Below are 25,147 nucleotides of genomic sequence, written 5' to 3' on the forward strand. Positions count from 1 at the left end.
CCCGCCCACCACAGCTCCGCCAGACACGAGAATACATGGGATAGCACAAATAGAAAGAAAAAAAGAAAGAAAATAGCTATTCGATCTGATGTGGAGTCGTCCTGGATCCCAGCCCAGAGAGGCTCGGCGCAACAGGCCTGCCATGTGGTCTGGAGCCTTGCCCTGCCCTGCCCTGCCCTGCCCTGCTTGATAGTCGCCGACCTCGATTATGGCTGGAATGGGTCGTATGCCCGGGCTGGAAATTGCGGCGCGGCTATCTTGCTCACGTACCTGTACGCAGTGACTTTGGGCTGCGATCATGCGACCACGTACCCATCAGAAACCCGCTCTCCCTTTATCAGCGGCCATGCCGTAATTCAAACCAACAAAGGATTGCGTCTCATCCAGTAGCTGACTCATTTGATATTCAGTAACAATAATTATCCATTGCGACATCGAGTACAAACAAGTTCCAAAAAGAGCCTCAAAACTCCACTCCGTAGCAATTCATCTTCCGACGTGCGTATGTAGTAATTGTAGCTAAGGGGAAAGAAAAAAAAAAGGAACAAGTAAATAAGACCTGATACGAGCGATGTGCCTACAGGTACTGTTCAGCAGCCAACATAGCTTATTCAAAATATGTACCCGGAATATGTACATGTTATCCAACACCGTGCGCTGTCAGAGGGGGGTGTACAAAGCGAACAAAGAGAAGCAGAAGGGGCAAGCAAGTCGTTGGGAGACGTCTCAATAAAGTTTCCGTAAAGCTATTCTCCCAACGCATTAGCTCAGAAACTCGCTCAGCACTTGAACCCTGGTCCGAGCAACTTCGGAGTCCTCGGCCATCTGTTGCATGATCTGTATCATCCGAGCTATCAACGTTCGTATACAATTAGCATACTGGACAAGAACCACTCAAACAGCTCTGTGGTATTTGGAGGCAGTGGAAGAGAGAAAGACTATGCCATCTTGAATTGGAGAAGAAAAGAGAGAGGGGCATTGCCACTTACTGATGTCTGCCTTGGCTCGAACAAACAGCGGGTCTTTTGCCAGCAGTTCCTTACCCACAGGCTCTTTGGCTGCTTCTTTCAGGACATTGCCTATACACAACGCCTCGAGAAAGGCTCTGTGGTTAAAGACCCACCACACGCGAGCCTCGCTCTCCAGCAGGTTGAACAGCAAGAAAAAGGCTCCGATGGCATCGTGGGCGGCCTCCAGTGTGCCCCTTGCGTTGACAGGAACGTCCGGGCTTTCCGACGCGTGGACCAACATGAGGTTGTGAAAGTAGTTGCTCGTAAGAAATAGTGTCTGTCGTACAACACGTTTGTTTGTCCCGGCCAACGTCGTCAGGCTTTCAGCGTCCCACGAGCGAAATACGTCCGGGAAAGAGCGGTAAACAGCCCGGAAATCGGCAATCAGTTTCGACTTGTGCCGCGCCGTCGCACAAATGGGCACATCAAGAGACCGAGGTGAGCAAATGGTCTCTTGTACTAGGTTTGCCAGCGTCCAGGAGCCTCGGATGTAGGCATTATCAGTCGGGTCGCTGCTGGCGATGGAGGATCCGTGATCAAGCAAATCATCCACCGACACATCAGTATGCGTGGCAGACGGCGGTAGAGACAAGAGCACAGTAAGGAAAGTATCTTGTAATAAGACTGCCTGCCAGACCTTGCGTCTTTGCTGCTTCTCAAACGGACTAGCATCCGGGGTTACTGAAAGAATATTGTAAATTAGTTACGGCAACGGCACACAACCAGAAGGCTGAATGTGGAGAAAATATTTAGAGAAAAGATATAGATCAGAAATACCTATATTGGGATCACGATGCAAGCCCATAGCATAAGCCTGCCGTATTAAAATACCAGCAAATGCCCAACCGTCTGAAGCGTGGTTATCGTTGATAAGGAAGTATGTCATCAGTACCATGGCTTGAATGGACCGAATTGATGCTGTGCTAAGATATGAAAACATCCGGAGAGCTTGATTGCTAGCGGAAGCGTAAAACTCGGCGGTCTGTTTCCGCTCCTGAGGTGTTGTCGACGTGACAAACTGAGCGCCTAAAGCCAGCATGACGAATATTTGGGCTATAAAGGCGGCATCAACCGAGTGCTTCTCCGGTATAGACATTTGCCAAAAATGTTCATAGTCGGCATAGAATGTCTGGCGATGAATCATGGGGTACACCGGATCGACGCATTCGAAATATCGACCGAGTAAAATGTCTGCCTGGAGTTTCTCTGGAAGCACAGAGATGACTTCCGGGAGGCCACCTTCACATGTCCAGTAGTTTGCGAATGGGTGTTCCGAACCAACTCCAAACACATTGCTGGCAGTGGCGATGGAGTATGGAACGTTTGACAACAAGCCAGTGGAGAGGGCTACAGCGCCCCTGGATGGGGGATCATCGCTGCTGTTGACAGTCCTGTCTGCGATGTTGGGGACTGGAAGCTTTCCAGAAGACCCCGACTTCTTCTTGGGGGCCTTGGTCATGCGGAGCCCATTGGCAGCCGACCTGGATGTCTCCCTATCCAAGATATCATGTTAGACAGCTACCTTTAGATAGATTTGGGGGGGGTTATTGGGCGAGTTGATGGCAGAAACTCACTCAAGTAAGTTGGCAACATGCGCATATCTACACTCAGTCTGCCGCTTGATGCCTATACGAGTTGGTCAACAGCCATGTCTAACTGTGGTGAGAGTGTATCAAGAGGCTAGACGTGACTTACATGCGAGACAATGGGGCCGACCTCTGTCGCACTACCGGGAATATGATGTTAGCCTATGTTTGTGTAACACACCCAAGCACCACTCAAGTGTAGAACGGGATAGAGCAAGGATACGTGTGAGAGAGTGGATGGAGAGATGGTGATGTGTATAGTGGCGTGTATGGAATAGTCGTAAAGTGTTGTATGGATGAGATGATGTGAGGTAGATCATGTTATGAAACAGACGGACGATTATCTATAGATGAGCCAGATCAAAGAAGGTGCCTCTTCGCAATTGGGCATGCCACAGGCACACAAGCTCGCGACAAGCTCAATCCCATGGCATTGTCTAGTGAGACGACGCGAGACACGGTATAAAAGGAAACGAGTCAGGGAGGTGGATGGATGTAAGAGGTAGAGACTCCATACAGAGTCGAGGAAAAGCAACGCAACTGGTTGGCTGTCTGTTTGTCTCAAAGCGAGCCAGAGTCGCACACGCTCGCTCGCTCACTCACTCACTCACCTTGGTCTTCCGCTCAACGCACTCGTGGCACGACAGCGTGGGCTTGTTCCGCTTCTGCTTCTTCTTGGACGGCCCACTCTCATGACTCTCGGCCATCGTCGCGTCGGCATCGTGGGACACGATTCCCCGAAAGTCGAGCCCACCCAGCGCTCCGGTGCCTCCACCGCCGCCGCCGAGGCCCGGCAGGTGATGAGTCCCGGCCGGCGACGCGATGGCGGCGTTGGACAAGGACAATGAGCTGGGGGGCAAGGCATGGCCACGTCCCACGGCTATGGAGCGGCCCTGTTGGCCTTGCTGGAAGAGCGCCAGATCCATCCGGCCTGCGGCGCGCGCAACGCACCCGACACTTTGTGCCAACTAACGCAGCGTAATCAGTCCGTACGAGAGATGCCCCTTCCCGAGAATGTCTAGTTTGCCTCGGTCAAGCAGGTCTTTGTCCCCTTTGGGGATGACGCCCGTGACAAACCCGTGGTGCTTTTTTTTTGCTTTTTTTTTCCCTTCCTTTTTTCCTCTATTGACCCTCGCCCTGTCTTTTGGTCCTGATCCGCGCCCCTAAGCTGCGAAGGCCCCTGCTGGTTTGTCTCTCCTTCTGCTGGTTCTTTTTGCTGTCAGCGGGTGTATGTTTAGCTGTCGCTCGCGCTTGTCCGCCGGGAATAAGACATGGACAAATCGGACGCTTGTTTTTGGGATGGATCTTTCAATGGTTGATCCTTCTTGGGTTGTCGGATTTGAGCGCTGGAAATAACACGCTTTTCGAAGGGGGGTGTTTGCCGGATAGCCAAATAATTATAGCGGGAAAAGTGGGAGCGGCCGTTGGATTGGATGACGAGATGCAGAAAATGGGGGGGAAGTCCAGCTCTCAGCCGCAGGGCACTAGCTGATAGGTGAGCGAGGACTTTGTTAATCTGGGACTCAGAGAAGAGAATAGGCGAAACTGCTGGGGTGTGGTGGGCTGAAGCCAGAGCTTGAGGTCTGCTCGCAGCAACAGTTAATCCGCGCCTCTCTCAGCGCACTACAGTTCGAGGCAGGCTTGGAATTCACCTGGACATTGGGCGTGGCGCCGCTGTGGGAATGGACTGAATCTACCGTCCGGTCTTGATTTGGCGCGTTCGGTTAAACTGATGCGCCGCATCTGCCCATTGCTTTACTAATTTGGCACATTCCCTTGGCAGATACGCATAGCAAGTGGTTGCATGTCCTGGCTCGTTCAGTGATATTTCATCGGCACCGATATCAGAAGCATTCATATGAAATTGGAATCAATGCAATTTACCACGAGGCTTTCAATATCCCATTATTCAACCACAGCGAACCGAATTATTGATCGCTAAACGCGTATAAATTAGCCTCTGTCTAGGGTAGGCAACTCTATTTGATTAATTGATTCGGCTAGCTTCAGTTACTAATCACAACGCGCGCAGAATGTGACGCTGAGAAATGATGAACTATTTTAACAAGCCAATGATTGAATCGCATCAGAAATGCAAGGTATATATTCCCTGTACAGCAAAAGAAATGGGCTCTAGACGCATCACAATTCACATGTATCAAAGCCCGCGAGATTATTTTGCAGTACCGTTGCTCTCGTTGATTCTAGACGCCATACCTGCTCGGCACAAGTGGGGCCAAGCAGAGCTCCAGCTCCTAAAATCGCATCATCGAATTGCAATAGTGCTTTCACTAATTCTCCCCTCCAGTTGCTCTCGCTCAGAGACAACCACGTGGATTCCCCATGAATCCATCTACATCGCCTGCAAGACGCACAAGACAGCTTCTGAGCCATCTCAACCACCACCTCACAATGGCCAACCGCGAGGCACCATGGCGCTCTGCTTTCCTCTCGCACATCCAGCAGATGGACTCTGCCACCTTCACCCTCAGCACGCTCCATCCGCTGGACGGCCATCAGGTTGAGCCTAGGGCCCGGACCGTCATCTTTCGAGGCATGTGGGCTTCTCTGCCAGACAATCACAGGAACCCGGCCCCGCGGAACCCGGCCGTCTACACCAGTGACCTGCCGGCCATTACAACAGACGTGCGCATGGAAAAGGTACCCGAGCTCATTGGCAGCAGACATGAGCCGTCGTCAGCACCGTCAGAGCCGCAATCCACAATGGGAGGTCCCGTAGAAGCTGTCTTCTGGGCGAAAAGCTCCAGCACTCAGTGGCGGTTGCGAGGCCGGGCGTATATTATCGGCCCAGACATTGAGTCGGAAGCCGCCGCGCCAGTAAGAGCAGCCCTGCAACCCTGGATGCGGGCTGTCGGCGGTGCAGACGAGCAGAAAGATGCGTGGAGCTGGAGCAGAGAACTGACCTCATGGTTTGGCAACTTGAGCCCCCCTGATGAGAGGCTCGTTCCGAAACCCGCCACCAGGAACTCCTCTGACGCAAGAGCCTGAGCCGGGGCTGGGGCTAGGGCAGGAGGTGGAAGATGTCAACGATGCGCTGGCACGAAAGAATTTTCGAGTGTTGGTCATTGTTCCAGAGACTATAGACCAGGTGGATCTGTCAGACCCCAAGAGAGCAAGGAGATGGAACCACAGAGCCGAGGTCTCAGAGTCTGAAGTCTCGTGGAGGACAACGGAGCTGTGGCCGTAGAGGTCCGGTAGCCGCAAGAAAAGGAGCCATGTGCGCTAATTCACGAGCCGATATCCATAGCGGTTGAAAAAGTGGCCAGAAGATGGTCTACGTCCCGCATGTCTGTACTTGATCTAGTTTAGAGGTAGATCAGAAGGGCCAACTGGAGCGTGATAAAATCAAAGCACTCGGCGGAGCATGGTGCGACGGATATACGGATACTTGTACTCAGACTGGCGCGGGTATCAAGTCAGCTTCCCGGCTAGTACCTACCCATAGACTATCCAGCCAGCGACGATTCTCTGCTGGAATATAAGCAATGCAATAATCAACAATTACCAAGCCGGGGCAGTGTAGACCAGGAACGGAGTATTCTGTAACCGCCGAGTTGATGCCCACTTACAGTAGCAATGCGGAGCGACAAAAGAAGAATATGTCTCGATCCCGTCTTCAGCAGCTAGTTGGCTGTGGAGCCGCCGGCGAGATGACACCTCGTATAAGCTCCTGAGTAAGGATGCTGGGCGCCACGCCAGATCGGTCTTGGGAAGAAGCTTGTTTGTCGCCCGTGGCTTGGCATTCAGCTAGCAGCGGTGCGTCTAAACTAGAAGATGCAGCTTGGACCTGGCGGCAGCATCCTTTTGACGTCTTTTGAGCGCTGATCACGAAGTTGACGGGTGCTGCTGCGAGGCAGTGGTAGTAGCAATAGTGTTTTGCCTGGGACACGCATTTCCCAAAGCAGGCCGCCGTTGCATCAACCTGCTAGCGGTTTTTCTTGCTTCTTCTCCTTTGTTTCTCGTGCTCCCAAAGCACAAGCACGTTTGTGTGTCCACGTAGCGTCTGCCCTTGATGCAATCGCCGTGCGTTAGCTGCTGAATCGGGCTCGCCTATCACCATTGCTGGCTGCTTTGCAGACACTGATGTAAGGAGATGCTGCACAGCGCACAGACACCGCTCTACGGCACGCCAGTTCCGTGGGTGACCAACAGCTCTCTTCGATCACTGCCCAAAAGAGTCCAAAGAGAGAGTGACAAAGAGAGGGAGAGCAATGCAAGCAGTGGGTTTTCTGGTGTGACTCGGCTAACGGCTGGACGGCTTGTCGGCGGAGGTCGAGCTGGAACTTGTTTCGCTGAGGCGGCGCAGCAGGCGGAGTGACCGGTTTGGCAATGCCCGAAGCACAGACAAAAAACTTGAGGCCCGCGCTGGTTCTTCTTCGTCTTCTTTGTTCTTCTATTCCGCCCTACTCTGAAACAAAGAGTAGGCATATCAACAGATGCTAGTATCCGTGCAGGTAGCAGTAGTTTTGTAAACGCCGGGTTACGCTCTGCTGACTGATGTGGTTTGTCGTACAAGTATATGGGGCCATAACCCAGAAAAAGGGTGCACAACCCCAAAATCTTTAATAACCTCGCCCATCCATACGAGGCAAGTGTTCTAGAGCCGGCAAGGTTGTGCGATCGGGCCCCTCTTATTTCCCGGTCCTCTCTGTGGTTTCTCAATCATTGCGCAGATAGTCTAGTCCCTTTCGAAGGAGAGCCAGTCCGTCAGAGAGAAATAGTGTGGCCGAGGGAGGCTCGGATGGCCGAGTCGATGCCTGCAGAAGGGCGACGGAGGTTGACCGAAAAGGGAGAAGGCATGAATAATTGGCCGCTGGCATGATGAGGCATAGCATGTGTTAGCCTGCTGCGGGTCAGTTGCTCTTGGACGATGTGAACTCGACGGAGGTGAGATGGGATGGGTGATGGTGGTGCTGCTGCAACTGAGACGTGCTTCGAATAGCGTTTGGCCGATTCCAGCACCCCTGGCCACGGCGGCAACTTGCACCGTAAGGAACACACGCAGATTAGAGGAAATAGAGCTTCTGAGCGCTGGACAGCAGCCGTCCAGATTGGGCATGTTGTTGATGCTTTTCGGTGCACGTCGCGCGGAGACGTCGCATCGTGCCCAAACGCTCGTCCAAATCCAATTGGAAAATCAAGGTGCTGACCTGCGAGCATGGGCCTGTGCAGCAATGTAGGTACCGTTAGGGCCCAGGCCCAGGCCCATCGTCAGCCGCTGTAACGCTGTAGCTCCAGCGCACGCCGTGGTGCTGCCAGCGCTGCCAACCGCCCTACAGGACCCCGTAATATCTGTCTCAAACCGCCTGTAGCGTGCCCGTATTCCAAGCCCGTCGCCGGTCCCTTTGCCCGCTGCGCCTCCCCCAAAGGCCCCAAAGGCCCGCATGGCCTGGCCAAAGTCCCAAAGGGAGGCTTTGCTGCCAGCCAGAATGGAGCATCATCTGCTTGTTCCAGTAAGGCGCCCTGTTGCCTTGTGTCTGTACAAGTAGAATCCAATGCGGCCTCAGCAGGCGATACTCGAGCCGCTTTGTTTCTTCTCCCTCTCTTCTCTCCCTTCCCACACTCCCTCATTCGCTCCCATCCCCAAAAAGGCTTTTTTTGCTTTCGTACTCGGACGCGCGTCTCTCACGTCGTCTCTCTTTTTATTAAGCATTATTGCGGAGCAGGATTCTAGGCTTCTTTATTAAGCTTATTCTGTTTGCAAACGTTTTGCCACTTGTCTGTTCTTTTTTTGTTTGTTTCTGCCTTTTGTTTGTTTTGGGTCTTGGCTGTCATTGCTGTTTTGTCATATACGAAGAGGAGAGTATACTATACGGCGCCGTCCGATAATACTAGCTGCCTGGAAAACCCACACGATGCGTGGCCTCGGCAAGGCGGCGACGCTCATATTGGCGCCATCGGCAGTGTTGGCGAGGCCTTTACCGGTGGATCCGACATCATCAAGAGGTGTGTACAAGCCATGATGGAAGACGCCCATGTGGAAACGAGAGAAACAAGGAATCAGAAAGAGGTTGGAAAGACGATGAAGCAAGACGCCTAGACTGGGTACCCTACCCGGAGTGGATGGAGGATCTTGCGTGGAAGCAGCCATCAAAATATTCATCGAGCCCTGTACTAATATTGTTTTTCTTGCCATCTGGAATAGGTGCTCCAGCCAGCTCTGCCTTTTCCGTCGCTGTTGCTATAGATTCGAGCGGTTCCAAGAGTGCAAAGACTACCGACCAAACACTGGTAAGAAGATAAAATCAAAGCTGTCCGTGATCTAGTGGAATTGTATTGCTCACCAACATTAAAGGTCTTCAATCTTGACATCCAAGAATCCCCAGAAGCTTGCAACGAGGCCAAAGTAAGAATCGACGGATTCCTGCTCTCTCAAGATGACAACGGCACCGGCCAGGGGACATTCGCCTCGCTGGACGGACACACCGTCACTGCGAGCTGGAACTTCACTTGCAAGGAGCACGCACGACGGGTGCCCTGGGACCAAGACTTGGCGTTGACAATCATGTCCTTGGACGGAGAGGCCGTTCCTGAGACGACCTTTTTCACCAGCTTCAGACAGCGAACCCCTGTCAAAGTCTACGACATTGGAGGAGATTCTGTTGTTTACACAACCGAAGGCCATGCGCCCACCCGAGTCGACCAGGAAAAGCTTCTGGACAAGGTCAAAGAAATCACTGGCCTGACACAAGTCGACGACGAGGTCAAGGCCGAAATCAAAGGCATCCTTTCCATGGAGCAGCAGATCAACGAGCTTAGGGAACTCGTTGTGGTTAAGCAGCGCAAAGTATTGGACGGGCTAGGAATTGCCCCTTCAACTCCGGCCTTCAACTTGCAGACCTTTTATCAAACCGCCAGGCTCGCCTCTTCTACTCTCCGAGGCACCATGGAGCACTGGGTGGATTCCGTGCTCGGATACTCGCCTGATAAAAATCACCACCATCGGCACCATCGCCATCCTCACCGCTATCCCCATCACCGAGAAGATGATCTTGTTGTAAGCATGCAAGTGGATGGCGAGGGAGGCCAGCACTTTTTCTATTACCGCGACCGTAATAGCAACTCTACCAGACTAACACCGGCTCATCCCCGAAGAGTAAGTAGATGCTGCCCTCTGTCCCCCCCTCCTTTGTTTCATATGAAAGAAGGATTTCACATAGAATGCTTGACTCTAACAGTCTTTCAAACAGCACGTCACCTACGCCCCCCTGTTCGCAATCATCTTCACCTTCCACCTGGGCCTTTTCTTTATTCTCCGATCCATTCGTCAGCGAAGCCACACGCGCCGGACGAGAAACCTCAGTAATCGCCAACACCGCCGCGAAGCTCGAGCCCAACGCCGCTGCCAAAGGCAAGCCCGCCGAGCCGGCTTCAAACAAAGCATCCAGAATTTCCTTTGTAACTTTCGAGATTTATTCCGCACCAAACACATTGAACTTAACGAAAAGACAAGCATGTTGATCAATTCACGGGATGAGGAGGATGCCTCGATGGAGGACGAGCTTGCGTCTTTCCAGGAGGCAGCCTCTGTATTCAGCGACATGGTGGCTGCTGAAGAAGAGAGGAGGGCGGCAAGGAGGGCCGAGTCGCTGCCGCCGAGGATCACCGAGGACGTGAGCCCTCCAGCTTATGATGAAGTGAGGGAAATGCATGATGAGAAGAGACCCGATGGGAATTGAAGACCATTGTGAAGATGAAAGAGATTATGGGCCATCAGGATTGGAAAGACATGAAGCAGAAAAAGGGCTATTAATACATAATAATAATTACATACCACACAAAGGGGGAAAAAAACTAGAAACTGATATGGCCGTGGTGTTTGCATACAACCAACGGACGAGAATGAAGCAAGCGTGCCACCGACAACATGGCGTTGATAGAAATTTACTAATTTTTTTTTTAAATAAACGAAGAAAGAGAGTTTAAATAAACATGTTCATCAAAATTTGCTGTCTATCCATATATAAAGTCTTGAAAATTCTTCCCTATTGTCCTCACCCCTGGCTCCAGATCCCACCCCTTAATCTCACACACCAGCCGATACATGTCCTCCAGCATCGCCTCGGCCTCCTCGCCCGCCATGTGCAAGTCGCTCTCGACGAGGATCCTGTCGTCCGGCACGGCACGCACGACGCCCTCGAGCTTTGCCCTGCCGCTGTCGGTGCCTAGATTGACGGCCGTGGAGAAGGAGACGAAGATTTGGGAGGGCACTGCGGGATGGAACCACTGTTTGAGGGTATCGGCACTGCCGCTGTAGGAGTGGAGGCATATTCGCGGTGGGAAGGGTTTGCCGCGTGCTGTCTTGTTCTTTTGCTTGGGCTCCTTTTCGTTTCCATTTTCATCTTCATTGTCGTCATCGTCGGAGCTGCTGCTTTCTTCGGCTCCCGGAGCAATCTGCTTCTTCTCTCTCCGGGAGAGAATCTTTTTCTCATGGCCCTTCCAACACGCTGCTATTGTGTCGTACAGCACGCCGTGAGCCTGCACGCCATGCACGCTGACTGCCCTCCCCGTCTCGCCCGCAAGCCGTAGCTGGGCCTGCAAAACAGCCTGCTGGTGCTGCATCTGCACGCGGTACGGGCTGAGGAGCCGGCCCTCGCGCCCACCGGGGGTGAGGCCCTCGTCGCGAGAAGAGGCGTCGTCGGGGAGCCATTGATGCGGGAGGCGGAAGCCCTTGTCGAGGCCTATTTCGCCGATGAGGGCGTGGGGGAAGGAAGTGAGGTGTTTGCGGGTGGATGCGATGAATGAGGATAAGGGGGTTGGAGGGGGGAGGGAGGAGAGGAAGGATGGGTCTTTGGGAGTGGGTGAGAGGACGGCTTTGTAGTGAGCAATCCTGAAGGCGTCTTCCGTCGTAGATGTAGCGTTATCTGGATTTGAATTGGGAGAGCTGTGGTTGGAGGCGGTGTCGTCGTAGAGCTGGTATGAGAACCAGGGATGCCAGCCAAACGCCGGAACGACTCTGCATGTCCTTTTGCTAGCTAGACCATCCAAGATTGAGTCGTCTCCATGGTTCAAAGGCGAGTCTGAGTCGGAAACGCCATGCTCGGCTGCGACTTGCGCAACGAGATGCTGGTCCTGCGAGCGGGTGGCCATGATGGCGAGAGCTCGGGCGTTGAGAGTGGCGAGAGAGGCGATGGAGCTCATGGTGTCGGTGGGATGGCAGTGGGCGTCAAAGGCGCCGAGATGCCAGGGGAAGGAGTCATTGTAGCGAGGCCGGGTGTTGGTATCTGACTGGGGTGAGGCGGCGGGAGTCCCATCGTGGCCTTGGTTTTGGTGTTGTTGGCACATTTCTTGTGTCTCAGAGCTTTATGCACTGCAGGCTCATGACTTCTCCAGAAAGGAGAAGTTTTTGAGAATAAGTGGATAATCTGCCAAGATTTCGTTTTATTTGTCGCTTTACCCACGAGCCGGCATCGTACAAGTGAGACAGCAGAACGAGCCGAGCTGCATGTCGTGCATCAAAAACGTGCTCGAGGCGTGAAACGTCCTCTCAAGTGAGTCTGAGGTGGAGAAGAGAAGAGCGGGGATGGAGAACGGTCCCGGCGACCCACTCAGAGCCGATCTCGAATCGAATTCCATCCAGCCTTGTGGGCGTTGGCCATTGCATGGTATAGATGGATGGTTGGTACAGTATAGGCTGCGCTGTAGATACTGCTCGGCATAAACTTGGAGATTCCACATGGACTTGGCACAGCATCCATGACTCTCTAACAAAAGCTTCATACCCGCCCTGATTCAGCAGCAGACGCGCCACAAGCCACGCCGCGGCCGGCCGGCGCTTCCCCGCACCGCATGAATCATGGCTGATGAACTGCAGTGCATGCAAGAATCCATCCATCCCTCTCTTGTGTAGCAGTGACTGCAGTGGTTGCAGTGGCATTAGCAGTGGTAATAGCACCCATATCATATCAACGTATCAGCAACCCCGGCTCCTCATCCTAGCCAGCGGGGATCCGATCCGGCCAACCGGTTGCTCCCAAACATGTGATATCCGCAACCCACTCGAGCTCTCCCTGCTCAACTGCTTCTCCTCCAGAGCTGCCAAAAACAGGCTTCCAACGTTAGCAGCAGCAGCAGCAGCTAAATCCTTAGGTCTAGATGATAGAACCTCTCACACACACCTTGACGCCTCCCACGAAAGACCTAGACCCTCAGATCCAAAGCAGCCACAAGCTTTACAGAACCGCTTAGGCTACCTACCAATAACCGAGCCTTCTTTCGTTTCTTTTCGCCACCCCTCCCTTTTCCTCTCCTCTTCCTTTTTCCAGGTACTGACTCTGCAAACGATTTGATTTTTTTTTTCCCTTGTCGCTCTTTGCTGACATCTCTGCGTCTTGACCCACTGCCGCGTTTCTATATACATACATGTGCTTAGCCTCTCCAATCCTGCCCCTGCTCAGAACTTCGTCTCAAAGTTTCTTGGCCCTCTAACAGCTTCTTATCGCATCCTCCCTTTTTGCGCTCCCCTCTGTAACACACATAAAAATCCAAAACGGCTTGATTGGAATTTTTGTCTTTCCTCTTTTGGCCTGTTTCATCTTCCATTGATACTTTTACTTGTCTTGGCGTGTCTGTCGCGTGCTCTGCTCTGCTCTGCCTTTTCTCTTTTTTTTTATAAGACATTTGAGCATTCACCTCACCAACGACGATCAATTCCAACTTTATCAAAACAACAAACCTCAACCATGTCATGACCCCATCAACTTGCACCCACAATTGATTGAAGAAAACAAAATCCACATATATCATATATTCCAATCAATCTCTCCCGAATGGCGCTCCTCAACCCTCTCTACGCCTGCGTCGTGCCCTTGCTCCTCATCACCACCATCCCGCTCGCCATCTTCGCCGGCATCACCACCACCTTTGCCTTCTCCATCCTCATCTTCCGCGTCTTCGTCGTCTACCTCGACATCGCCCTGTCTCTCGTATCGCAGTCCCTGGCCCACCTCGCCGAGAGCAGCAGCGGCCTCATCACCAGCAGCAAAAGGTCCCATCTCCGGCCGCCACGGACGCCATCGTCGTCGTCGTCCATCAACAGCCGCGCCAACAGCGTCAGCCCGTCGGCCTCGTCCACGCTGCTCAAGAGGCACCGCCGCCGCCGGCCCAGCTCGTCCGTCTACTCCGGCACCGCCACGCCCGCCAGCGACATTGGCCTCGGCCTCATCCCCAGCGTCGGCGCCGAGCGGGACTTTGAGGGCGTTGGCGGCTGGCGCCTCGGCGACGACGACGACAACGACGCTGCCTGGACCACCATCAACTCGCGCTCCGAGCTGCTGCACGACCGCTCGCACGACCGGCATCACCGGCGCACCGCGTCCGGCGGCCCGACCAGCACGGCGGCCGAGAGCGGGAGCGGCTTCCTCATGATGAAGGGCCGCACCCGGAGCCCCGACAAGATGCTCCTGACGACGCCGTCTCCAAACAGCTCCAGGGTGCGGGCACCGTCGGCAGCGCCGCGTCTTGGGTCGGGCGCAAACAACCACAGCGATGGGTATTTCCCTTTGATGACATACTCGAAAGCAGTCAAGAGAAACCTTTCTTGACGTTGTTTTCGGTGCTGTGAGGAGAAAACAGGCGTGCGAGTTATCCATCTTGGTGATGATAATGATGAATATGAGTCGTGGAATGGTTGAGGACCTGAAAACTTGCCAGATTGTGGATGGCTTTCATGCCATCTAGCTCTTCTTTCCTTTTTTTTGTGTCCTTGATGGAACAGTTTGGATTGATGATGATTTTGTACTCGGATCGAGTACCATGGCGCAACGACACGGAGGGGGATACTGGACTTGGCGTTTTATAAGCAAAAGGATCATGAGCCTGCAGTTTGCAAATTTGTACATTTATACTGTGATTTTTGTCTCTTTTACTTCTCTCCCTTATAGCAATTTGCTCAATCAAGATGGACATTGATATACTCCATTTGATATACACTTGATTATTTTCAAGTCCCAAGCGTAGTCATCGTTTCCAACAAATGCCTCCAACTGCCCTCAAACGCCGCATGTTCAAAAACACAAAACAATTTCCAACTCCCTCGTAATGGTATCTTCCCAAAGAACAAAAATATCCAATCAAAAACAAGCAACCCAATAAAACCTAAAAAAAAAAAAGGTCATATCCATCCATGAATCAGATTGCCTGCCAAAAGTAATTCGCGTAAAAGTACCGCGAAAACTTCTTGTCCATATTCACCACATGCACATCCCCCTTCCTATCATTCCGAATCACCGCCCGCGCCCACTCGCCATCCTTTTCATCCCTCTCAATCTCAATCCCCAAGCTGCGATACACTTTAAGTCGTAGCAGCACCTCGTCGTCCACAGGATCTCGCCTCCGGCTCTCCTCGGAGCCCTCCACGCCCTGCAGCTCCAGCTCCTGCAGCCGCGCCGCCAAATCGGCCGCCTGCTGCGCCAACCGCTCGGCCTCCATCTCGGCGTCGGACGCCGCCTTTGCGACGCGGAACTTGTGCGTGTCGAGGCGCGAAATGGTCGATGCGTGATCGGAAAAGGAGTGCGACGAAACGAGCTCGCCGTGCTGCGCGTTGATGGTGTTGAGCTGCCGCGAGAGCTTCTTGAGCGTCGAGTCGGAGTCGCGGACGTGCAGCTCGCGCGCCTGCTGCAGCGTCGAGAGCGATTCGCCGATGCGCCCGACGGCGAGCTTGTCGGGCTGGATGTTGAAGTTGTCGATGGTGTGGTGGATGAGCTGTGAGTGGGCAGATTGGATAGGATTAGCATGCGATGCTCTGATTCTCTCGTTCAAAGAAACATACCGTAGCTGGATCCTCGGCGAGAAGCATTGTGGCGGTTGTTCAACGCTTAGCAGCTGCGTCTATGTATAGAAATTCGGGGAAATGGTTTTGAAAAGGCCTCTTCTTCTTATTGCGCGCGCTTCAACAGTAATCAACAGTTGCTCAACACGAATCACAGGGTCCAAAAAAATCGACAATTGTGAAAAAAGCGAAACAGCTCCTTAGCCAAGAAACATGCACTCCATATTCCAGGCCCGTCTCCCGGGACGACCACCAGGTTCGGCCAACAAGCCACAGCTCCCCAGTCTCCCACGTCATCTCCCCTCCAGCCACGCCACACTCCAAAAGGTAAACCTACCCACCAGCCACATTTTGCGCAAGCCAAAAGCTTGGTCTGTTTCCAAGGACAAAGAGCCAAGCCGCATTGGCAAAACTCACGAGACCAAAAGGTTCCAAAGCCGAAAGTCATACCTACGCCAACGGCTTAAGCGATCAGCTCTTGTTCATTTCAATCTACTCTTCTCTCTCCCTTACATCCTACTTCTTTAGCGTCTCAACCCCCCCTTCGCCTCACCCTCGTCTCGTCTCGTTTCTTGAATATAACCTTCTCAGTCCCTCGACAATAAAAAGCGACCTCGGCATCCTTCGCCACTTTGCGCCTCCCTTGCCTCCCTCCATTTTCCTCTTCCTCAGCTCAAAGACAAAGTTGAGCCTTCGTTTGCGCCGCATCGCATCGTATACCTAGTACCAAAAGTCCCCCCTCTCACCCGAGAATCCTAGCAAAATGGTTACAGAACTCCCCTGTAAGACGCGGACCCTCCTTAGCCTTGTTCCTCTTCTCCAGCCTACAGCTCTCTCGGCGCAAACGCTCGCTGCCGTTTCACCAGCAACATTGCGACATACGTTATCATAGAAGAACCTCATCTCAGCTAACTGACCTTGATCCAACATGGCAGACGCCCTCGATGCAGAGACGTTCGTTCAAACCTCCTCTCCTCTCTTCTTCGCGCCGTACAAAGATGGCATCATAATCTAACCACTTTCTTCCCGCATCTCCAGCCCTCTGAACCCTTCAGAGCTCAGCGTCCTGCGCGCCCAGTTCGAAAAAGAAGGCGAAATGGTCGGCGTCCAAACCAAATTCAACTACGCCTGGGTTTGTCTCATCCCTCCTCCATCTATAATCGCGCGCATCCTTCTTACTCTTCTGTCGTCAAAAACACAGGGCCTCGTCAAGTCAAACAACCGCAACGACCAGCAACTCGGTGTCCGCCTCCTCTCCGACATCTTCCGCGTCTCCCCCCGAGCGCCGCCGCGAATGCCTCTACTACCTCGCCCTCGGCAACTACAAGCTCGGCAACTACGGCGAGGCCCGCCGCTACAACGACCTCCTCCTCGACAAGGAGCCTGCCAACCTCCAGGCCACCGACCTGCGCCAACTCATCGACGACAAGGTCGCCAAGGAGGGCCTCCTGGGCGTCGCCATTATTAGCGGCATTGGCATCGCTGCCGGCGTCGTCGGCGCTTTCTTGCTGCGGAACGCGAAACGGAGGTGAAAACATGAAGACCACATCATATTATTTTATACGCAATAATTAAGGACTAAAAGGATATAAACAGTTAAAAAAAAACCATCATAAACGAAACAAAAAAAATAACAAAGAATGCCGAGACGAATGTAATCTAGCTAGCGGAATCACCTTCAAACAAACAAACCACCAGACGCTCTTCTCTCCTCTTACGACGCGCAGCCTTCAAATATTGGCGAGGCACTCTTGACGCAAGGCCAGGATTTTGGGTGGGCTTTGGAAACATGTCACATCTTCACTCGCACGAGCGTAACGGCCAAAACGTTTAGAGAAAAAAAGTAAATAGAGACAGTAAAATCAAACTAGCTAGGAAATTACGACAAACAAGCCTAGACATACCGTCGCGTGTTGAGACATCAACCACACGACTAAAATACAACAGTTGCTGATTTCAACCCTCCTCCAGCCGTCCATTTGCTCCAGCCAAATTCAAATCCGCTGTTCCTTCCAGACAGATAACAGAAACCATCTGAAGGCATGCCGAGGGGAATAGACGGGAGACGCAGGGTATTTTCGGCCATATCTCTGCCTGACATAGATTTCAAGGAAAGCATAAAGTGACAATTCGTGTAGGGAATGAATAATGAGTGACTTTCCGCACGGCGGCCCCCAACCCTCCCACAACAACTGTACCAAGAGGCAGGAGGACATTAATTAGTTTGCCTGTGACTCTTCTCTAGGAGCATCGTCCTGCTTCACCCCTTAGGACGATGGCCCGGTAGATAAGCAAAGACGCCCCCTCCCGTAAAAGAACCCCGACTCCCTGTTTTTGGATGCGACCACCATACCAAGTCAAAGATTTGCAATGTTTTCATAGTCTGCACTCCTTCCCACCCTGCACGACCAGTTTTTCATAACAAAGGTTTTTTGTTCCCTTGCCCACCCTCTGGAAGACAAACTTTTCTTGGCTGCGATTATATGAGTTTATGATTAAAATAAAGTGACGAGAAGGACGCGACATAAAAAAAAACAAAGAATCGAAAACTGAAAAAGGAAAGGCGTCGAGCAGATATTGTATGGACATCATGGATATTCTGATATTGATCATGCAGGAAAGCAAGTCGCAACTCGAGAGTGGTGAGCAAGGGGAGGCATTGGGACTGGTTTATCGCAGAGAGAATCCCTTTCGCTTGCCCTCCTTCTCTATCGGTCGCCCGCTCTCGACGCGCTGTTTCTTGTCTTCGAGTTCTAGGCGCTGGCGATCGAGCTGCTCCTTCATTTCTCGGTGGCGTGCGTAGAGCTCCTCTTCTGATTGCTTGAGCTTGCTCTCCTTCTCCGCCACCTTCTGCTGGAAGACCATCTTCATCTCGGCCTCCATCTTGGCGAGCTTCTGCTCGTGCAGGGCACGCTCCTCCTCCTGCTTGACGGCAGGGTTGACCTCCTTGAATACACTAGGATCTTGGGAAACACCCATGGCAAGCAGCTTGTCGGTTCTGTAGTTCTCGTACAGGGTGTTGTTGGTGTGCTCCTTGAGCTCTTCCATGTGTGTTCGGATGAGCATCTGGCGAAGCTTGACAAAGTCGCAGTGCTCCTCGTTGTCAACCTCGATGATACCCCAAGGGTACTCACGACCACGGACCTTGCGGCCATCAGCAGTCTTGATCTCGTTGGTGGCGCCAACAACGGCGAAGGGGACCTTGGACATGATCTCGTTGTTCTCGGCAATGGTCTCCTCGTCGTCGAGCTCATATCGGGGGCCCTCGAAAATCTGGATGCCGTGGTACTTGATATCGGCCAAGATCTGGAGGAGTGTACACATTAGCAAATCATTCCATGCTATAGAAAAACGCTACACGTCAAAAACAGAAAAAGGCTCAACTTACTCGTGCCTTGAAGCTGGCAATCTCCTCGTCCGTCAGGGTGTCGGACTTGGCAATGACAGGAATCAGGTTGACCTTGGTGTGAAGGCGTCGCATGACCTCGATGTCCAAGGGCTTCAGTGAGTGGCCAGTAGGCTGGATGAAGAAAACACAGGCGTGGATTCGGTTGTCGACAATGTTCATTCGGTTAACCTTGTTCTCAGCGTCCAGGTAGGCGTCGAAGCGCTGCTCAATGTTGTCGACAATAGGGCGCCAAGACTCATCGTTGTTAACGAAGTCGCCAAAGCCGGGGGTGTCGACAACGGTCAGGCGCAGGCGGACACCGGCCTCCTCGATATCGGCACTGATGGATTGGATGGTGACAGTCTTGGGAATGATGTCCAGGCTAGGCGCCTTGCGCTCCTTGGGAGGGTACAGAGAGGTGTTGAAAAGAGTGTTGACGAGGGTCGACTTGCCCAGGCCAGATTCACCAACAACCATCACATTGAAGTTGAAGCCCTTTCGCACACTCTTACGGTGCCACTGGTTGGGAAGGTTGGCGAATCCAACATAGCCAGTCAGCTTTCGTCGAACAATGTTCTTGTTGTCAGCAGCGGCAGCGATCGCAGGAGAGACTATTGTGTTCAAGTTAGAAACAAAGCTATACTGCAGCTTTCCCACTGAAGTAAAAGACTTACCAGGAGGAGGCGAAGCCACGCCCTGTGGTGATTCGGCACCGTTGGAAGCTAAATTACCCAAATGTTAGCCCTCTTCATTCTATGACTATCGTACATGATTTGTGCATGGCAGGGCGAGAGGCGAGAATCTGTAGGCTTCTGATTGGACAACTCAGCACCTCGGCATCCAACCGTGGCCGGCAGACTGGTGTTCTCAGAACATGATCTCGTTGACTGGACAGAGCTCGGATCGTAATCATCAGATCCCATGGAAGATTGCAAAGGGGTTGTGTATAGTTCTTCGAATGACATTGGATTCCATGGTCCAAGTTTGGGCGGCTCTTCAACTTCCAGCATACTGCGATAGCGACGAATGGTTGCGGGAACAAATGCAGGCACCGGAATGCTGGCTGCAGCAGTTTGTCCGTTCGATGACAGGCTGCTGAGTCGCTTCGTTGACTGAGCCTGTGACGCAACTTGTTCCAGAGTAGCCATTGCCGGCGACAGGGCGCTTTTGTCGAGCTGGAGGCTGCGAGCCCGCGATTTGACTTGGTGAACCAGATCGAACGTCATGTCGAATTACAAAAAATCGGATACAAGGAACTTGTACTTGAAGGAGCGGAAATGTTGTTGCTTTGCCCAAAAAAAGCGACCCAAGAAACAGTAGATGGTGGGAAACGAAATGTGGCTACGGGAAGAAGAGCGCGAACGGTTGTTGTGTGTAAGGAAAAGGAGGCGCCAATGCTTCGTGTCGCTCAAGGCCGCTGCCGTGGTGAGGCGCCTCGTGGCACGTCCAGATTGTCTCCTGCCTCGCCGCCTGCACGGGACACGCAGGGCCATGCACAGCCCAAAGAAAGAAAGATCTTACCCATAGTGATGTATAAAGAGCGTCCGAAGAAAGGTTAAATAAAGAATGGTAAGAAGGCACGAGTGTCTGCGCGATTGGTTAGCTGTGAGGCCATCTCAGGGAGGTGGAGTGCCGCAGAACAGCCAGGAGCCACGTCGACAGCAGCAGCTTCGCGGCTTCAAGCTCCGGGAGAGGGCAGGCAGCAAGCAGCTCGCGCGCGTGGGAAGCAGCCGAAGAGGACGTCCTCGGCGCGGCTCTGGCTCTGGCTCTGGCTCTGGCGAAGATTCTGAAGCTGCGCTGCTGGCGCCGTGCACGGGATTCGAGTGGCATCGAGCGGGCAAAGGACCTACCAAAGGAGAAAATGCGCTGAAACCCTAAGCAGATAACGACGCGTGTCAATGGGCTCGAAGAAATAGTTTTGAAGAGGCAGAAACGACCGCGGTGAATTGAAAGAACAAATGTCAAGGCGCTCAACCGGCCAGAGGGGAAGTAGCAATGACGGGAGGAGTGAAGAAGTGAAGTGAAGTGCAACGAGGCCAAAGTTTGAGGAGGAAGATTAATTTCGGGGGTGATGACGGGGAGGAATTTCTGAGTTCCTTGGCCGGGCCAGACTGTGCAGCAGTTGCGGCAGCGACCCCCTGGGGAGAGCAGCGACTCCACTGGCCTGAATTGAATTACAGTTGGGTGGTATCGGTACGCGACTGGCCGCTGCTGCTGCCACGGGGCTCGGGGTACGGGTACTCGTGCTACGGCTGCTGCTGTGCCTGTAATACACTGCGACCGCTGCTGGCATACGAGCTTCCAGCAGTGTTAGCAGCTGCTCGCTTCAAACCAGGCGTGGTAAATATGGCAAAAGGGGGTGCATTAGCGGGCTAGGCCGCGATAGGCCTAGTCCTCCAGGGGACCGATGGCCTGGTGCGCTGGACAATTAGCAGAGGTCCAGGGCATGGCTTGCGGTAGGGCGCCGCTGATTGGCCGCAGCCACACAACCCGCTGCTCTGTGGCGCCTCACGGATCGGGCTTGGCCTAGTACCTGGATGGAGCAGGACGCCGATGCTGTCTTAGAGTGACCTGTGCTAGTACCTTTTGCTTTGGACCCTGATGATATAGAAACGCCATGCAGGTGGCTGAAAAACGCAAAAAAGTTGCTGTCGCTTGCTTGCCGTAGACTCGAAGGGGCCGAATGCACGGCATTGACCGAGCTGGCAAATTTATGGCCTCGTCTCGGAACGCACGAATCAAATCTCAAGTGTCACCCGGCTGGAGCGACGTGACATGGTTCGAGTACAGGTACCGGCCAGGTACGGCAATGCTAGCTAGCACCAGTGCCTAATGTACTCCGTATATCACTTAATTTCAGGAGCTCCAGGTGCTTCTTTTTCCCGCCAGACTGCTCCGCACTCGCGCTTCTCCTTTGCTCGTATTGCGGCTCCCGAGCATAACGTCTGCTTATTGCCTGCGATGCCTACCTGCTATTAATAGGCTGGGAAGCGCACTCTTCATTTGCCACGCCAGGCGCGCTGCCCGTCTGCACTGCCAAAACGAGATGTCAGTCATCAGCGGAATAAAGGCGTCCGGGTCACGTTCCGAGGAACAACTTCCCGGAACATCTCTGTTGGCTGAGACAGTCTCCATGCCGCAAATTGCAGTTCTGCGTCTTTGCTGGAACTGCTGGGATAATGAAGCGACTGCTGTGAAACAGCGACAACGGCTCACTGGCAAGGCCTCGCGAAACCTACCGGGTGATGCTGCCCAGCACCCTTGCGCGTGCTAATATCCGACCAGTACTAATTAATATTCAAGACATTGAAATCTGGTATCCTATTCCAGAATTGCAGGGTAACATGGTACGTCCCTCAGCTCTGAGGATGCTGCTGTCTATGAAAAGTAAGAATTGCTGTCTTGAAGTATTCAGTATCTTGAACTCTCTGATGTGCTCTTTTCTTCTTGGTACGGCATGTGAATGCCAACTGGTTGAAGCTACGGAGATAATCTCACAGGCAGACATGCTCGACGCATTGAGCTGGTGGCCTATAAAATGGGAGAGTGAGTCTATCGGCCGCCGCATTGGATGGCGCTTCCTCGTTTGATATCAACTTGTCTTTTAATATATCAATTGATAGTCAAAGAAACCACGAGAATACGGCCGCGTGCATGTTACCTGCAGAAACACGACATCCACACGATAATCGCCAGCCACTGACGGCTGAGCAGCGTTTGCCTCCCTCACATATGATCGACACAAGAATTAAAATTAGAGCCGTCTGGGAGCGCCCCACACGCAAGACAATCTCACCCCCACATGGTGAAGAGAAAGTGGCTCCATCAGTAGTGCGTCTTCTCTCTCTTTCTCTTCTCCTTTGCTCGGTTTTTTTTTGCGTATGCTGCAAGAGTATAATCATCTTATTCTTCCATGTCAACAATGTCAGTTATTCTGCCTGCTGCACGCCCGTAATGTATGTAACTATTACTGGCTTATCAGGCGGGATACAAATAGGCAGGTGGTGTCACCGGAGCATTTTAGCTGAGATATGGCCACACTCTACCGTGACTGGCCAGTGAGCTGCAGCGGGCGGGATCGTATTCCAGCCACCTTCTGCAGCTAGACATCTGCGCCTAGACGTCAGCCGTCCTTCTACTGTAGGTGCTGTAAGCTGCGCCGCATCTGCTTGTATATACATGGAGTCTATAGTATATGCTTCAACAGAAGCGTCTTTCTCTTCGTATAAGCACGACTCAGCCGGATGAATGCACACCGAAAGTATGGAGCTCCTCTGGTGGGGCATCATCGGATCGAGATGTCCACCTTCTGCAGCCACTCAGGCGTTAAAACTCGGGCTTGTAAACTACGAGTTCGTCCACAAACTCAGCGATTGCCGAGCTTCGCGCGTGTTTGTGCCATGGGTGCTGATTAAGTCTATCAAGTCTATACAGTATACCGAGTTCACACATTCAACGCCCTTTGCCTACCACTCAGTCCCTATATACCTAGCTTCTGAAAAGAAGTACAAGAACTGTACGAGTTTGGCAACCGTACCGTAGAGAAGTGGACTGGTGGTATATATTACAGATACTATGTTTCCCAAAACCCAACCCGTATTTGTCCTCCTGACCCAGCTGCTATAATCGACCCTAGGCGGACGAAATCGCGGCCTGCTGGCTAGCAAAGAACTTTTTGGATTCTGCACATCTCTCACTCTTGCATGCGGGACATCGGAGGCCCATCTGTTGCGAGCACGCGACCCCAGAATCAAGATGTGTCTTTGCGAGGTCCGCAAGCCCCTTGATAAACACTGGGCTGCCGTTCAAGCTTTCTACTCGCTTGACGGTATCAGTGTGGCCGCTCTCACCAATGACTTCGATATCGAGCTCATAGAGCGTTTCAATGTGGTCAGAGGTGAATGCAATGGGAATGAGAACCAGGTCCTTTTGGCCCTTCTCAATGTAGTTTTCCACCGTGTGAGACGTCTGGGGTCCCAGCCAAGGCTGCGGGCCAACCTGCGATTGCCAGCATAGTCTGTAAGGGTTGGAAAATTTGAGTCGCTCCATCACTGCTTGAACAGTGGCGGCAACTTCGCCCGGATATGGGTCGCCTATTCGACCAGTCAGTATGAGAAAGGAAAATAGGGAAAGGGTAGGATATAAGAGAATGTCGTACCTCTGTTGACTACGGTCATGGGCAAGCTGTGCGCTGAAAAGAGGAGAATGGCCTTGCTCCTCCGCTCCTCGGGGTACTCTAGCAACTTTGCTTCAATGTTTTGAGCAACCGCCTCCACAAGGCCAGGGTGGGTGGGCCATCGGTCAATGACGCTCCAGTTGATGGTACCGTTTCCGGTTTCCGAAGCCGTCTTGCCTTCCAGTCTCTGGCGCCATTTCCACAGCTCGTTGAGACTGCTGCCGGTCGTGGAGCAGGAATACTGTGGATACTGGGTGAACGCGACAGCTCTGCCACCCTTTCCGTTTCCAAAGCCATCCGCCAATAGTTTGTTATACATCTCCTCGGTCAATGGGTCTGCGTAGCGGAAAGCGACGTATGGCTTATGCGGCGCAGTCTCCGGCGAGATCTTGTCTAGGATCTTGCACATTTCTTCGTTTTGGTACTCTGACCATTTCCGAATCGGTGAGCCGCCTCCAATAGCGTCATACTGCTTCACAATCTTTGGTGTTCTTCGCGCTGAGATCAGAGGCCCGATATATGACTGCAGTCTGCCCAATGGAATTAGGTCACCATCGGCCTATTCAACCCATGATTAGCACAACGTCACCGAAATAACACCAAGTAAATGATATAGAAAAGTGCATACAAAAAGCCGACTGAGAAAGCTTCCGACTTCAGGGAGCGTAGAAGGACCACCCATGTTGAGAAAGACCATGGCCGTTGGTCCCTTGGAGCCCGTTGCATCTTGCGTCACAGGATGGGCTGGGGTAGCCAGATACCGGGCATGGTTCGATAGCTGTGAAGAGACAAGAGGAGACGACGAGCCTCGGGACAGGCCCCTGGCGAATTGTCTCGTGGAAATCCTTGATGCCATGGCGAGATACTGGTTCTGGGGAGGTTGACGAGGGAAAAATCCTCGACTGCGGAAGGAATTGAGTCCTGAATCCTTGTGACAGCAAGACCCCGATGCGCCGAGATCACGGATGCAAGCTCCGAGAGTGGCAATCGAGCATCATTCTGACATTCTGCTAGGACGCTACTTGCGCCGCACACAGCCTTTCAACTCGGTATACCCTCGGAAACAGGTACCTTTTTAGCAGAGCCCACCCAAGCGCCGGCCAATTAGACTATGGGTATTTCGGATGCGCATCACGTGACTTCGCGGATCCCGTCGCATCCAGCCTAGGCCCGTCGCGTTTGCCTGGAGCTGTTGGT

General features: G+C 52.7%; 10 protein-coding genes across 12 annotated transcripts; 5 read left to right on the plus strand and 5 right to left on the minus strand.

Annotated features, from left to right (window-relative positions):
* Positions 1-75: 75 nt before the first annotated feature.
* TrAtP1_001182 (uncharacterized protein) lies at positions 76-4,154 on the minus strand. 3 transcript variants are annotated; one of them, XM_066110882.1, is made up of 7 exons: positions 3,208-4,154; positions 2,706-2,736; positions 2,585-2,636; positions 1,788-2,503; positions 990-1,691; positions 447-851; positions 76-390 (listed from the first exon to the last, which is right to left on the minus strand). In XM_066110882.1, the coding sequence occupies exons 1-6, from the start codon at positions 3,520-3,522 to the stop codon at positions 763-765; spliced, it is 1,905 nt and encodes a 634-aa protein (XP_065966955.1). In that variant the 5' UTR covers positions 3,523-4,154; the 3' UTR covers positions 76-390; positions 447-762. The 3 variants fall into 3 exon arrangements, with proteins under 3 accessions (XP_065966955.1, XP_065966957.1, XP_065966956.1); XM_066110884.1 differs by having other exon boundaries at positions 447-1,691; XM_066110883.1 differs by having other exon boundaries at positions 2,706-4,154.
* Positions 4,155-4,939: 785 nt separating this feature from the next.
* On the plus strand, positions 4,940-5,605 carry TrAtP1_001183 (uncharacterized protein; the record flags this gene model as incomplete). Its single annotated transcript, XM_066110885.1, has 1 exon — positions 4,940-5,605. The coding sequence occupies one exon, from the start codon at positions 4,940-4,942 to the stop codon at positions 5,603-5,605; it is 666 nt and encodes a 221-aa protein (XP_065966958.1).
* Positions 5,606-8,128: 2,523 nt separating this feature from the next.
* TrAtP1_001184 (uncharacterized protein) lies at positions 8,129-10,549 on the plus strand. The gene is made up of 4 exons (XM_014086243.2): positions 8,129-8,563; positions 8,763-8,848; positions 8,913-9,713; positions 9,808-10,549. The coding sequence occupies exons 1-4, from the start codon at positions 8,473-8,475 to the stop codon at positions 10,294-10,296; spliced, it is 1,467 nt and encodes a 488-aa protein (XP_013941718.2). The 5' UTR covers positions 8,129-8,472; the 3' UTR covers positions 10,297-10,549.
* Positions 10,550-10,570: 21 nt separating this feature from the next.
* Positions 10,571-11,902, minus strand: TrAtP1_001185 (uncharacterized protein; the record flags this gene model as incomplete). Its single annotated transcript, XM_014086242.2, has 1 exon — positions 10,571-11,902. The coding sequence occupies one exon, from the start codon at positions 11,900-11,902 to the stop codon at positions 10,571-10,573; it is 1,332 nt and encodes a 443-aa protein (XP_013941717.2).
* A 1,484-nt stretch (positions 11,903-13,386) lies between these two features.
* Positions 13,387-14,160, plus strand: TrAtP1_001186 (uncharacterized protein; the record flags this gene model as incomplete). The annotated part of the gene is made up of 1 exon (XM_014086241.2): positions 13,387-14,160. The coding sequence occupies one exon, from the start codon at positions 13,387-13,389 to the stop codon at positions 14,158-14,160; it is 774 nt and encodes a 257-aa protein (XP_013941716.1).
* A 586-nt stretch (positions 14,161-14,746) lies between these two features.
* TrAtP1_001187 (uncharacterized protein) lies at positions 14,747-15,413 on the minus strand (the record flags this gene model as incomplete). Its single annotated transcript, XM_014086240.2, has 2 exons — positions 14,747-15,319; positions 15,387-15,413. The coding sequence occupies 2 exons, from the start codon at positions 15,411-15,413 to the stop codon at positions 14,747-14,749; spliced, it is 600 nt and encodes a 199-aa protein (XP_013941715.1).
* A 736-nt stretch (positions 15,414-16,149) lies between these two features.
* On the plus strand, positions 16,150-16,854 carry TrAtP1_001188 (uncharacterized protein; the record flags this gene model as incomplete). The annotated part of the gene is made up of 4 exons (XM_066110886.1): positions 16,150-16,168; positions 16,322-16,340; positions 16,425-16,518; positions 16,588-16,854. The coding sequence occupies 4 exons, from the start codon at positions 16,150-16,152 to the stop codon at positions 16,852-16,854; spliced, it is 399 nt and encodes a 132-aa protein (XP_065966959.1).
* A 1,202-nt stretch (positions 16,855-18,056) lies between these two features.
* TrAtP1_001189 (uncharacterized protein) lies at positions 18,057-20,299 on the minus strand (the record flags this gene model as incomplete). Its single annotated transcript, XM_014086238.2, has 4 exons — positions 18,057-18,692; positions 18,775-19,385; positions 19,449-19,496; positions 20,296-20,299. The coding sequence occupies 4 exons, from the start codon at positions 20,297-20,299 to the stop codon at positions 18,057-18,059; spliced, it is 1,299 nt and encodes a 432-aa protein (XP_013941713.1).
* A 41-nt stretch (positions 20,300-20,340) lies between these two features.
* Positions 20,341-20,652, plus strand: TrAtP1_001190 (uncharacterized protein; the record flags this gene model as incomplete). Its single annotated transcript, XM_066110887.1, has 1 exon — positions 20,341-20,652. The coding sequence occupies one exon, from the start codon at positions 20,341-20,343 to the stop codon at positions 20,650-20,652; it is 312 nt and encodes a 103-aa protein (XP_065966960.1).
* Positions 20,653-23,023: 2,371 nt separating this feature from the next.
* On the minus strand, positions 23,024-24,913 carry TrAtP1_001191 (uncharacterized protein). Its single transcript, XM_014086237.2, has 3 exons — positions 24,579-24,913; positions 23,933-24,509; positions 23,024-23,867 (listed from the first exon to the last, which is right to left on the minus strand). Exons 1-3 carry the CDS (start codon positions 24,804-24,806, stop codon positions 23,407-23,409), a joined length of 1,266 nt encoding a protein of 421 aa, XP_013941712.1. The 5' UTR covers positions 24,807-24,913; the 3' UTR covers positions 23,024-23,406.
* Between the last annotated feature and the right edge of the window lie 234 nt (positions 24,914-25,147).

Source organism: Trichoderma atroviride, chromosome 1, assembly GCF_020647795.1.
Source record: "Trichoderma atroviride chromosome 1, complete sequence".
Taxonomy (NCBI): Eukaryota; Fungi; Ascomycota; class Sordariomycetes; order Hypocreales; family Hypocreaceae; genus Trichoderma; species Trichoderma atroviride.

Bases quoted from the DNA above. Each gene is read 5' to 3' on its own strand.
- TrAtP1_001184 (XM_014086243.2), top strand. From the start codon at position 8,473: ATGCGTGGCCTCGGCAAGGCGGCGACGCTCATATTGGCGCCATCGGCA. The intron at 8,564-8,762 runs GTGTGTACAAGC...CATCTGGAATAG, and splicing joins GGATCCGACATCATCAAGAG to GTGCTCCAGCCAGCTCTGCC. The intron at 8,849-8,912 runs GTAAGAAGATAA...CCAACATTAAAG, and splicing joins AGACTACCGACCAAACACTG to GTCTTCAATCTTGACATCCA.
- TrAtP1_001182 (XM_066110884.1), bottom strand. From the start codon at position 3,522: ATGGATCTGGCGCTCTTCCAGCAAGGCCAACAGGGCCGCTCCATAGCC. The intron at 2,637-2,705 runs GTAAGTCACGTC...CAACTCGTATAG, and splicing joins TCGGCCCCATTGTCTCGCAT to GCATCAAGCGGCAGACTGAG. The intron at 2,504-2,584 runs GTGAGTTTCTGC...TATCTTGGATAG, and splicing joins CATGTTGCCAACTTACTTGA to GGAGACATCCAGGTCGGCTG.
- TrAtP1_001191 (XM_014086237.2), bottom strand. From the start codon at position 24,806: ATGGCATCAAGGATTTCCACGAGACAATTCGCCAGGGGCCTGTCCCGA. The intron at 24,510-24,578 runs GTATGCACTTTT...TGGGTTGAATAG, and splicing joins GCTTTCTCAGTCGGCTTTTT to GCCGATGGTGACCTAATTCC. The intron at 23,868-23,932 runs GTACGACATTCT...CTGGTCGAATAG, and splicing joins CATGACCGTAGTCAACAGAG to GCGACCCATATCCGGGCGAA.